Here is a 12,988-nt window from a genome sequence, read left to right as displayed (position 1 = left end):
TCGACACTTGGTCAAGTGGAACCGGGGATAGAACCACTAACCTTCCGGTTTGTAGACGACCTACATGAACCACTAAGCCACTGCCGGAACATTATAGGTTCCAAACAGAGAAAATCTCATGCAAGACCATTTTTGAGCTATACAGAGCAGGCATGAACATGTATTTAAACCATATCACTTGATCTGGCCAGATTACTTAGGGTGTATTCACACCTGCCTTGTTTGGTTCGATTGAATCGAACTCTAGTTCGTTTCCCACCTTGGTGCGGACCTTTTGCGCAGGTGTGAATACAGCAATCGAACTCTGGTGCGGACCAAACAATCGAACCGAGACCCAGCTGAAGAGGTGGTCTCGGTACGGTTCCAAACGAACTCTGGTACGGTTCGTTTACGATGTGAACATGAACCGACCCAATATCGGCCCAATATCAATATCGACCCAATATTGTTCGTTCAAGTGCGAAAGAGAATTCCATTCCGGCGCGCTGTCTGGCCACTACTGTTGCGCGTCTTTCTGCGCGTCCTGTGTGCATCATTGGCAGTGTTGTGCATGAACGCGTTCAATGAACGACGTTCACTGAACGCGTTCATATTTTCGCCGAACGCTGAACTGAACGAATCACTTTTCATACAATGAACGTGAACGAGAGATTTTTCGAGAGAACTCATCTGATTTTTTTGTACATAGCAGTATAGCCTATTTGTTAGGATTTTAGTATCATAATGATTAGGCTAATAAATGCACGCACAATTATCCGTGAACTTGATTTGAACAAATGCCTTTCAACTTGTGTGTGCAAACTTCAGAATTAAATTAATGTGCAGAAATTTGTACAAATAGAGAGTAGGATATGTAGGTCTACTATACTGTTGTAGCCATTAAAAAAAGCGCGTTTCATATTTGTTAAAATATTATAATGTTGTTGTTTTTTTCCATTTATGTTGATTTATGAAAAGTGAACAGCACGACCGAGATAGGATGCGCAATATGAGACATGGAGCGGGTCAGACATGATTTTGACCGTTGAAGTTGAAGTTGTTATAGAAAGCCTTTTCTTTAAAGTGAATTTCGTTTTGTATAAATTGTATCTTAATTTTAATCAATTTTTCATCAACCAATTGCCTGTATTTAATGAATAGGCCGACGAAACAAATATAACGGAGGGAGGCGCCCGCGCGCTCACTTGCGCACGTGAACTAGAGCACATCCTAACTTAACGAAACTCAGTGTATGCCTCACACAGACATGACAAATACACCAAATACACAAAGCTTGAAATGACTTTAAACGAAATAATTCAAAACGAAAAAAGAAAAAGGCTACTCTTTGATTATGTAGGCATAGCTTATCCATTATTAGGCTTAGCCTATTTATGTGCATTTCTCTCTATAAGCGCGTTCACACGGAGATGGCGATCGTCAACTTCATCTTTGCAGCCGAGTTGACACTTTTAGAGAAAACACTTGTTTATTAATAAAAATCAATACACGCGTCACCGGATTTACAGATGCACGCACACATATTATTTCGAAATAACGAGATATTGTGTTGAAATAACATTATTATTAATAATAGCCTACATCTTTGTTAAAATAATTTAACTAATGAACGTGAACTTAGTTCATTTAAAAAAAAATAGGCTATATTTCTCTACTTGAGAATCCTTGTCCAATGAATGGACGACCTTAGCACACGTGTGGTTTTGTTTACACATTTTGGTTCACTTGCAAAAAGAGCAGTGTGAAAGCGAACCGTACCAAACAAAAAAAACAAAAAAATTATTTGGTCCGGACCAAAGCAAGTGAACTATCGGACTTTCCTGGTGTGAATACACCCTTAGTCTTACAGAGAGTTGACCACGTCAGATCTCTGAAAGGACAACCAGACCATGAAACAAAACAAAAAATACAGTGGTCAGCACACACACATCAACACCTACCAAAGAATTTCCACATATACACAAAAGCACATACTTTGAAGCTGGTGGTGATGGAGGCGAATTTATTGTCGGCTGTCTCCGCGTTCCCAATAAGATAATCCCAGCTGGTGAACATCTTCCAGGCAAAGGTGAACTCACTGTCTTCTCCATCCCCTCCCCCCACATCTGCGTTTTTAGCCATCCTAACAGCGAGAGTGGACTTTATTCAACAAAGAATCCAGTCTCGCCGGCAGGATAACAGAAGCGCAATTTCCAATTGCAGTCAAAACAACAATCATGTTGGTAATACAATGATACTGTGTAGTGTGGTGAACTTTCTGTTAGGCTATCTGGAGAAAATGTTTCGTATTTAAAGATGAAGTGTTTTTTTTGGTGTTTTTTAAATATGTCTTGCCCATGTTCACAAAAATAATACAATACATGAAAGGATCAATAAAAAATTGTGCCGTTTCTTAATTTGAATGGGTGGAAGGGAAGATTATCATTAATTTCAGTAAATTCATAGAAAGCAACCATGACATGACATGAGGGTGATGTCAAAAAAATAGTAGTTTCTCAATTTCGAATCTGTCATAACTTTTTTCTTATATTTGCACCATTACTTTGTGGAGCTGAATTTATATCTCACAACTACATCTTTATTTATTTTATATCTTACAAAGCGTATGTCATGATTGTGACTTTACTGCTAATAATACTGACTATAGTTCAAACGTTTATATCACACAATTTTGACAATTTCTCGTAATTGCAACTTTATATATTGATAATTGCATATTTTTTATATCACAATTGCCTTATTGTTTTGTTTCTGATGTGGAAACATTCTTGCATATTTATTTGACAAGACTCAAGCTTCTCCCCGTTGTATTAATGCTAAATGTTGATCTTTGCTGCAGAAATTTAGTTTCGAATGCATGTGTAAAATGCACATGTAAAGCAGATTACATATAAACATTTGGAAAATTCAGAAACTACAATCATTCAATCAAAATTTAAATGTTTTGCAGCCATTTCCTGTGACTTTGCAATACCTCCGATTCATTAACTGTCACAGGTAAATAACTAGAAGAGTGACAAAGTACAGTAACCGGTAAAACTATCTGTGCTACAAAACAGTGTGATTATGATTACCGTAATAAATATGATAACAAACACCAGTTTGCAGTATCAAGCACCATAACAGTCTGTTTTTTTTTTTTTTTTTTACAATTCCATTAGTGCTAAAATTAAACACTTTAACTATAAATTGGAGTTTTTTTTTTCAGCATTAGCTGTCAAATCTGACAACACAATCTTTTTAACCATTTTAGATGTACAATTTAAGACAATACAGATATTCTGTACAACCTTTTGCATCTACAAAGAACAATAATTTTTTTTTGGCATAGGCATACACATTCACAGTCATATGTACTTCTCAAGAACATTTCATGTCGTTGCTACAACATCTAGCAATGCATGAAAGAGGGACTCACGTTCGGATCACAACCATGAGACTATACCCGAAGGACCCAATGCCCACCAAGAGGTAGGACAGTGGGAGACGAAACTTCAGGAAGCCAATGGTTCTCTGGTTATTATAGTAGCCATAGAAAAGTACTGAGTACTTGCAGTAACCCTGTCAAAGAGAAGGCATCAAAAAGTTTTATTGACAACCATACATTTATATTATGGTAATAAGAAATGTGACAAATACTGCGTAACTCTCTAATTCCATGACACAATTTTCAAAGAAAATATGTACAGGGGGGTCAAAAATCTGAGACTGTTTTAATAATCTGGGGGTTTTAAATCTAATTTAAACCTGTAAATAAACAGAAAATTTTAAATGATGCAACATTAATTAAACTTTTTTGATTCCGTTGTAGCACAAGATATTCATTCTCAAAACATGCTGGAGGACATGATCATTAGGTTTTACTTGACCTTGTGGAGTTCATGGTGCTGCTATCCAAAGGGTGACTAAGATACTAAGACGTTCTGAAATTCATGTTTATTTTTAACTTTCACTCAAAAAAAATTCTGAAAATTTTATTTAAAAATGCATAAGAGACATTTTCACTAGTGGTCTCAAACTGATGGACCCCATTGTATACATCTGTATAATGATCTTACATTGAAATCTGTGAGAACAGAATAGTCCATAGCCGTGGCTTGCTCTGGTCTCGGCACAGTTTTCCGAGGAATGGACCCATATGGAAGTCCCATGAGAACCTTGCGGATAATTCCATATGTTTAAATAATTTGTGAAGGGCATCAGTCATTTTTTGTAGATAGACATATTAGAAAGATACTTTATTGATCTCCGGTAAGCCAAATTTAAAGCAAAAGAGCATAATTTTATACTTATGTAGGTAAAACACAACATAATTGATAAAACACTGACCTCTGGTATCACAACCAGGCCAAAAGTCAAGCCAAAGAGGACCAAGTTCATACCGTACATCCAACGGAGGAAAATAAAGTATGAAGCAACTGAGGAGCCAAAGTGACCTGCAAATGGATGAAACATCACCAAGGTTCAGAATAAGGAACTTTTAGCTGAGAACCTCTTTCTTTTTTTACTTCAAATAAATAAATATGGCTCAATTTCTAATTCAGTACAGGTCAAAGAAATAATTTTCTATCATCAATAAGACAGCTGAAATGATACGCACCTGTGAATGGGGGGGTCATTAGTACTTACTCTCAACTTCCTTTATTTTCCGCTCCCATGGGATGCACGATGTCCTGAAATTTTCAAAATCTCTTTGAAACTTTATCCATTTCTGTATGATGAGGCACAAAGCAAACAGGGAATGTCAGGAGGCTGCAGGTAACTATTTTATGTTTTTCAAGAAAATGTAATTGGCGTTTGCCTACAGTATACACGTTGCCACCGTGAGTTTTTCAGGTTGTGGTTTTTCAAGGTATTCAGGTTGTGTTTTAACCCATTGCTATGTTGTTGCTAGGGGGTTCTGGGTGATTACTAGGGCATTGCTAGGTGTTTTCTTACAGGCTCTAGAGTAAAAAGTCCACTCCAAAATCTATATCTGACATTCTGGTCTGATCTCTATTAAAATAGTTAGCAGCTTTGATCGATTGCTGCTGTCTGCCTTGCTGCTGCTCTGCGTCTTTAAGCTCCGTATAGTTTTCTGTTTGAATCTCTATTTACTATCATTCCTTGCTGTTTTTATTTGCTACATTTAACTTATTCATTAACATATATTAGATATTGTCTAATATTGCCTATCACATAAATCTGACATCGCTAGCTTTTATCTAAATCATTATCGCTGGCACAACACGCTAGTATCTCTCTAGCCTGTTAAACTGCCATCTGTGCTCGCCGTCTTTTTATTTTTCACACGCGTTCGCTCCTTTTGCGAGTCTATCAAGCTACTAAGGTAAGTAGAATCAGTCAACAAACACGGTGAGTAATTTCAGAGCTAGAGACACGCATCCAAACTTTAATCGAGGATAGTAAGAGTGCAAGGGCTTTAGATACTGCCTTGGATGCGACTAACTTAGTGAACTCTGTACATTGTTCGGTTCCGGCTGCAGAGCCTGTCCAGCAGGGCAACTGGGTGACCGTGAGACGCTGTAGTTGCGGGACAAAACATTGCTCTTCCGTTCCGATAACAACATTAAACAGGTTCTCCCCTCTCGGTGAAACACCCACTTAGAATCCTGTTGAATGTGCTCTAGTTATTGGCGATTCTATTACACGAAACGTGAAAATAGAGACACTAGCAACCATAGTCACATGTTTGCCGGCCGTCTGCTAGCTGTCTCACGTCACTGAGGTCAGATAAATCCCATTACATAGAGATTCTTTCACCTAGATATCATATCATCATATAGAGACTGTGCCTGTTCCTCGAATTAGGACATACAAAAAACTCCTAAACCCATTTAAGGGTAAAATTTTTATTGATGTTCAACTAATAAAAAACAGAAAAAGCTGAAAAGCACAAAAGCTCGGGTTGCTGAATATTCGATCCCTTACTTCAAAATTACATGATTACATTATTTTAAATTAGTCCACCCCGCAAGAATACTGTTATAAACATTCGCCTCGTCTGAAAGGCAAATGGGGAGGTGTTGCTGTAATTTATACTATTATCTTCAGAATTACTGAGAAGTCTAGTTTAAAATATAATTATTTTGAAGTGTTGGTGCTTAATGTAATACTATCTAGTGAAAATGATAAATCACATTTGAGATTTGTGCTGGCTACTGTATACAGGCCACCAGGGTACCATACAGACTTTATCAAATAATGTGCTGATTTTCTATCAGAGTTAGTACTGGCTGCAGATAAAGTCCTAATTGTTGGTGATTTTAATATACATGTAGATAACGAAAAAGATGCATTGGGATTGTGTGACGATGTTCGGCTGGATTGCCCTCGAGTGCCACGAGAGGGCGCTCCACCTCTGCACTTCCTTTCCTTGGACTGTTCACGCACACACCCTGGACTGTTTACGCACACACCTGTTTCCACTGATCACCCTCTCACCTGCAGCTAGTTCCACTCACAGCTCCACACACATTTATACCCCACTCACATTATTACCCCTGGCGTTGTCTTGTTTTACTGTTGTGGACATCACCAAGCTTTTCCAAGTCTAGTCCTGTCTGTGTATCTGACCCATCGCCTGTTTCCTGGATTCCGTTTCGTCTGCCGCCTGCCTCTGTCTTCTCGCCTGGTTATCGGACTCTGAGTATTGCCTTGTCTCCTATCCTGTGTTTGCTGTCTGTGACCCTTGCCTGTCTGACTACCCTCTATTAAACTCACGCTGCACTTGGATCCCTCTGTGTCTGGTGATTCATGACAGAAGACTACGCCCCAACCAGATCCAGCAGCATGTCAGCCTTGTATGCCTCCCAGTCAGCCAGTTCGGGTCTGAGCACCGTACACCAAGATCAACTGGACGAACTTACCTCGTCGCTAGAGAGGTTGGCCAAGATGGTTTGCGGTCTTCACGTTCCTCCACCGGGACCATCACAGTTTCAACCCGTCTCCACTGTTGTCAGCCCTGAACTGATCCCGTGTCCACGTCAAGCTCGCCCAGAGAAGTACCACACGGATACGGGAGCTGAGATCATGCGACTCCAGCAGGGAGATCAATCGATTGAGTGGTATGTTGAGGAGTTTGTTGAACTGGCGCGTTTCACGCTAATGAGCGCCGAGTGTCTGATGATCTTTTTCCGCGGAGGGTTGTCTGAACCGCTCCGGTCACTGATGCCCATCCATGATCCTCACGGGACTTTAATGCAGTATATGAACATGGCCCTTCTACTGAGTGGTTCAGCTCTCACTGTGGGTAAGATGGAGAATCTTCAGGTCCTGCCAGATTTTCACGTCAGCCCAGCCGAGACCGCGCTCGACGGACTTGAGCTTCACGTCAACCACGACGAGTCAGAGCTTCACGTCAGCATCGACGAACCTGAGCTTCATGTCAACCACGTCGAGTCAGAGCTTCACGTCAGCATCAATGAGCCCTTGTCAGTCCCAGAGCCCTTGTCAGTCTAAGAGCCCTTGTCAGTCCCAGAGCCCTTGTCAGATCCTGTTTCAGTCTTTGTCCCCGTAGGTTCCTCCAAGTATTTTTTTGGGGGGGGGGGGGGGGGGGGGGGGGGGGCAGTAGGCTCCACGAGGGGACCATGAAGGTCGTGCCGCTATGGTCTCCTGAGGGGTCTTCTCTGCCATGGCTGCCCGAGAGGTCTTCACATCCAGGGAAGCCTGAGTGGGCTCCACCCTGGCCACCAACACATCCTGCTCCACCCTGGCCGCCGTCACGTCCTGCTCCGCCCTGGCCGCAGTCACGTCCTGCTCCGCCCTGGCCGCCGTCACGTCCTGCTCCGCCCTGGCCGCCGTCATGTCCTGCTCCGCCCTGCTCCGCCCACGCTCCATGGCCCAGGCCCGCCTTGCCTGTGTCCAGGTCCCGTTCCCCTGCACGGGCCTGGCCCTCCATCCCTCCCCCAGAATAGTCTTCGCTCTGCCCCCCGCCTGGATCTTCTTTAGAGCGTCTGGAAGCCGCTCCTTAAAGGGGGGGGGGTTATGCGACGATGTTCGGCTGGATTGCCCTCGAGTGCCACGAGAGGGCGCTCCACCTCTGCACTTCCTTCCCTTGGACTGTTCACGCACACACCCTGGACTGTTCACGCACACACCTGTTTCCACTGATCACCCTCTCACCTGCAGCTAGTTCCACTCACAGCTCCACACACATGTATACCCCACTCACACTATTACCCCTGGCGTTGTCTTGTTTTACTGTTGTGGACATCACCAAGCTTTTCCAAGTCTAGTCCTGTCTGTGTATCTGACCCATCGCCTGTTTCCTGGATTCCGTTTCGTCTGCCGCCTGCCTCTGTCTTCTCGCCTGGTTATCGGACTCTGAGTATTGCCTTGTCTCCTATGCTGTGTTTGCTGTCTGTGACCCTTGCCTGTCTGACTACCCTGTATTAAACTCACGCTGCACTTGGATCCCTCTGTGTCTGGTGATTCATGACAGATTGATTGGCATTTAAAGACATTCTTAACTCTATTGGAGTTAGACAACACGTTTCTAGTTCTTAATCTTAATCATACTCTAGATCTAATATTATCGCATGGAATCAATGCTGATGCCATTGAAATTCTACAGCAGAGCGATGACATCTCAGCTCATTATCTAGTCTCGTGTAAACTTAATTTAGCCAAGGCTGCAATGTCGACTCCGTGTTACAAATATGTTAGACCTATCACTTCTGCCACTAAAGATTGCTTTATTAATAATATTCCTGATCAGTTTCATCTCCTCAGCATCCCAGAGAGCTTAGAAGAACTTGATATTGCGACAGAAACTTTTGACTCTTTCTTTTCCAGCACTTTAGACACAGTTGCTCCTTTGCTCTTAAAGTAGATTAAAGAAAATAGTCCAACGCTGTGGTACAACGAGCACACTCAGGCCCTTAAGAGAGCAGCCAGAAAAAAATTGGGCGCAATCATAAAATCATTATGACATATCCTACCGCATTTATTTTATCTGACGAGCATCTGGTTTGGCGATGCACAAATGGACTGTTGTGCTTATTGTTTTTTCTTCTTCCAATTAGCCTACCATAGGCCTACTATGTAAAAAAAAAAAAAAAAGACACGAGAACATGTTACTTGTTCAATTAATAAATCGTTAAAGATCTATACAAATTACATCTTGTTTTTCCTTCTCTGTTATATTTGCTGTGTTTGAAATGTTGTATCATTCTTTGAAGCTGTATACTTGAAATATTATGCTATAAGTGCAAGATGGTACATGCTTGGGATTCTACCTGTTATAATTAAGGTTTATCTGAGATAATTGTATTCAGATTGTCCTTAATGTCCTTTAAACTGACCTGCTTAAAAACGGTGAATATGGTTTGCTTAGTGAGCACTGAAGATAGCAATGTGCTGAAACGTTTACTTGTTGGTGTCCATTTGTTTTTAACTCACATGCACCTTGCACTTTTTGCACGATGCAATTTATAAAATAAAAAATGTTTTTGTAGACCTTTCCCGTCTTGAGTGGATCAGTGTGCGGTTAGCCACCCCTTTTGTTCATTCTTCAAATCGCTAAAGATGAAATTGGCCTCCCTTTCTGTTATTGTGAGAATGTGATTTTTTTTATTTATTTTTTTTATTTTCGAACGATATACGACTTTTGCTCCTCGATTGTCGAATGGCATTTTTGGCAGAAATTCACATCACTAGACCCTATACCGACTAAGCTACTGAAAGAGATGCTTCCAGAGGTCATATATCCTCTTCTTAATATCATTAATTCATCTTTGTCATTAGGATACATACCAAACACTTTTAAGTTTTGGATATGATTAAATCACTTAAAAAAAAAACACAACTTCATCCTACAGAATTAGTCAATTACAGGCCGAATCTACCTTTTCTGTCAAAGATACTAGAAAAGGCAGTATCCTCACAACTATATTTATTTTTAGAAAGAAATGGTATCTGCGAGGATTTTCAGTCAGGATTTAGACCGTACCATAGTACTGACAGCTCTCATCAGAGTCACAAATTATTTGCTCCTATCATCCGATCATGGTTGTATCTCTCTATTAGTGTTACTCGATCTTAGTGCTGCATTTGATACCATTGACCACAACATACTTTTAAATAGACTTGAAAATTATGTTGGCATTAGTGGAATTGCATTAGCATGGTTTAAATCATACTTATCTGTCCGTTATCAGTTTGTAGCAGTAAATGAAGAGATGTCTTATCGATCGAAAAGTTCAGTATGGCATACTACAAGGCTCAGTACTAGGACCGTTGCTGTTCACTCTGTACATGCTACCCTTAGGAGATATCATTAGGAAGCATGCATGACATTAGTTTTCACTGTTATGCTGATGACACTTCAGGTCTATATTTCTTCACGCCCTGACGCAACTTACCAATTCACAAAATTAACGGAATGCATAGCTGATATAAAAAACTGGATGACTAGTAAATTCCTACTACTTAATTTGGAAAAAAATGAGATTCAAATTATTGGACAAAAAACTTCCACAGGTAATAACCTAGAATACAGTCTAACACTTGATGGCTGCTCTGTCAAGTCTTCGTCGTCGGTTAGGAACCTGGGTGTGCTCTTTGATACCAATCTTTCATTTGAAAGTCACGTGTCTAGTATCTGTAAAACCGCATTTTTCCATCTTAAAAATATATCTAAATGACATCATATGCTCTCAATGACAAATGTGGAACAGTTAGTTAATGTGTTCATGACATCAAGGCTAGATTATTGTAATGCTCTAATGGGTGGTTCCCCCGCACGCTTAATAAACAAACAACAGCTGGTCCAAAACTCAGCAGCTAGAGTTCTTACCAGAACCAGGAAGTATGACCATATTAGCCCGGTTCTGTCAACACTGCATTGGCTCCCTATTAAACATCGTATACATTTTTAAATATTGCTGATTACTTACAAAGCACTAAATGGTTTAGCTCCCCAGTACTTGAGCGAGCTCTTAACGCATTATAGTCCGTAACATCTATTGCGATCTCAAAATTCAGGCCAGTTGAGAATACCTAGAATATCAAAATCGACTGCTGACGGTAGATTCTTTTCCTATTTAGCACCAAAACTTTGGAACAGTCTTCCTTACATTGTCCGGGAAGCAGACACACTCTGTCAGTTCAAATCTAGACACACATCTCTTTGACCTAGCATACAGATAACACATTATAAACTTCTATAATTAAATGTTAGGCTGCATAGATTAGGTCAGCCGGAACCGGGAACACTTCCCATAAATCCTGATGTACTTGTTACATCATAAGAAGGATGGCGTCTACGCTAATATTAGTCTCTCTGTTTATCCCGAGGTTTACCGCAGTCCGCCGGATCCAGGCAGTATCCGGATCTGATGAAGGACCTGCGCCTGGACACAATGACAACGCAGTCCTGAAGTGTCTACTAGTCTCTCCCCTGTGAAGGCCTCCTTCCCTTCCCTTTACCTCTGTTGTTGGTATAATTTTGGTTCACGTAGTATTTAGATAGTAATTCTTGTAACTTGGAACCTATTTCATGGTTTGCGTTCTTAAGTGCAAGATGAGCTGCCGGATCGCGTTAAGGGTTTTCTGTTAGAATGGTGTTGTGTAATAATAATAATAATAATAATAATTTGTTACATTTATTTAACGCTTTTTCTGGGACCTCAAAGCGCTTCACATATGGAATGGGGGAATATCTCCTCAACCACCACCAATGAGCACCCCTACTCTTTTTCAAAGGACATCCTGGGATTTTTAATGACCACAGAGAGTCAGGATCTCGGTTTAACGTCACATCCGAAGGACGGTGCTCTTTGACAGTATAGTGTCCCCGTCACTATACTGGGGCGTTAGGACCCACACAGACCACAGGGTGAGCGCCCCCTGCTGGCCTCACTAACACCTCTTCCAGCAGCAACCTGGTTTTTCTCAGGTGGTCTCCCATCCAGGTACTGACCAGGCTCAACCCTGCTTAGCTTCAGTGGGCAAGCAGTCTTGGGCTACAGGGTTATATGGCTGCTGACAAGCGTAAGCGGCCCCTAAGTTAATAACTAATGATCGTTGTGACGGAAGTGAATCAATCAAAACTAACTTTACCTGGACAATAACTTTATTCTAGAGCTGCTGTAAAGCCAAAACAATCTCTGTTACTTTAATTTCCTATTATCACTGTAAAACTGTTTTGAAACAATCTATATTGTTAAAATCACTTAAAAATTTGGAATGTTTTATTTTCAGCAACAGTCACGTGATGCATAAAGTGAAGATTTTCATATTCCTACCTTCATCATCATCACTTTGTAGGCATACAGCTTCCTGCCTTTTCCTTTGCCCAATGCACCTTCAAATTTATCCACAAACTGCTGAGCCTCTCTACAAACACAAGGAGAACATGGGATTGTTAAAAGGAGGAGATTAAAAACTTGACTTTACTGTAACGGAACGGTGGTTCAGAGAAATCGCACAATGAAGGAATCTCAGAATTTGTAGGAGAAAATGACCCCATAAACTGAAACGAGAACAGACAAAAGAATGAACAAAACAGGGAGTACTTATACACAGGATTAACAAGCGAACACAGGTGAACAAACAAGGAGAACTTAGTAACTATAGAAACTAATACTGCACAGGAAACAAAGGAACATTAACAAAAACATCATGAAACATTACATAGCCTACCTTTGACACTTAACTGGGTCACTGTATTAATCAATCAGCTTCAAGGACTAGAACTATCTATTTTTAAAGCTACATTTAAGTTAAAATACACAAAAGAGACAGATATGACGTGGATGTCAAGGCGTAATAAACTTATTACTTATTAAGTTATTTAACCACTTAACCCTCTGGTGCTGTCTGGTAATTTTTTTTTAAACTTTATTAGAATGGTACGAAACTTGGTAAAGGTTTTGGCTCTTGCTATGTGAACACACAGACCCACATAAAAATCATGGACATTATTCAAAAAGGTTAAATGGTCCTTAAAAAAAAAAGTCACTTATGTAGCCTACTCCTCTGGGTC

At 40.6% G+C, this 12,988-nt stretch overlaps 1 protein-coding gene across 1 annotated transcript in view; it reads right to left on the bottom strand.

Moving 5' to 3' along the window:
* The window catches only part of tmc2a (transmembrane channel-like 2a), a gene marked incomplete at its 5' end in the record, with an annotated part of 34,629 nt that overhangs the window by 19,212 nt on the left and 2,429 nt on the right, over nucleotides 1-12,988 (bottom strand). Inside the window, 6 exons of the mRNA XM_079607033.1 lie at nucleotides 1,975-2,122; nucleotides 3,419-3,561; nucleotides 4,059-4,157; nucleotides 4,330-4,436; nucleotides 4,630-4,711; nucleotides 12,249-12,339. Coding sequence (XP_079463159.1) covers nucleotides 1,975-2,122; nucleotides 3,419-3,561; nucleotides 4,059-4,157; nucleotides 4,330-4,436; nucleotides 4,630-4,711; nucleotides 12,249-12,339 — 670 coding nt within the window. The remainder of the gene's footprint in view (nucleotides 1-1,974; nucleotides 2,123-3,418; nucleotides 3,562-4,058; nucleotides 4,158-4,329; nucleotides 4,437-4,629; nucleotides 4,712-12,248; nucleotides 12,340-12,988) is intronic.

This window comes from Phoxinus phoxinus (genome assembly GCF_949152265.1).
Source record: "Phoxinus phoxinus genome assembly, chromosome: 3".
Taxonomy (NCBI): domain Eukaryota; kingdom Metazoa; phylum Chordata; class Actinopteri; order Cypriniformes; family Leuciscidae; genus Phoxinus; species Phoxinus phoxinus.
This window is presented reverse-complemented; position numbering and strand designations above follow the sequence as displayed.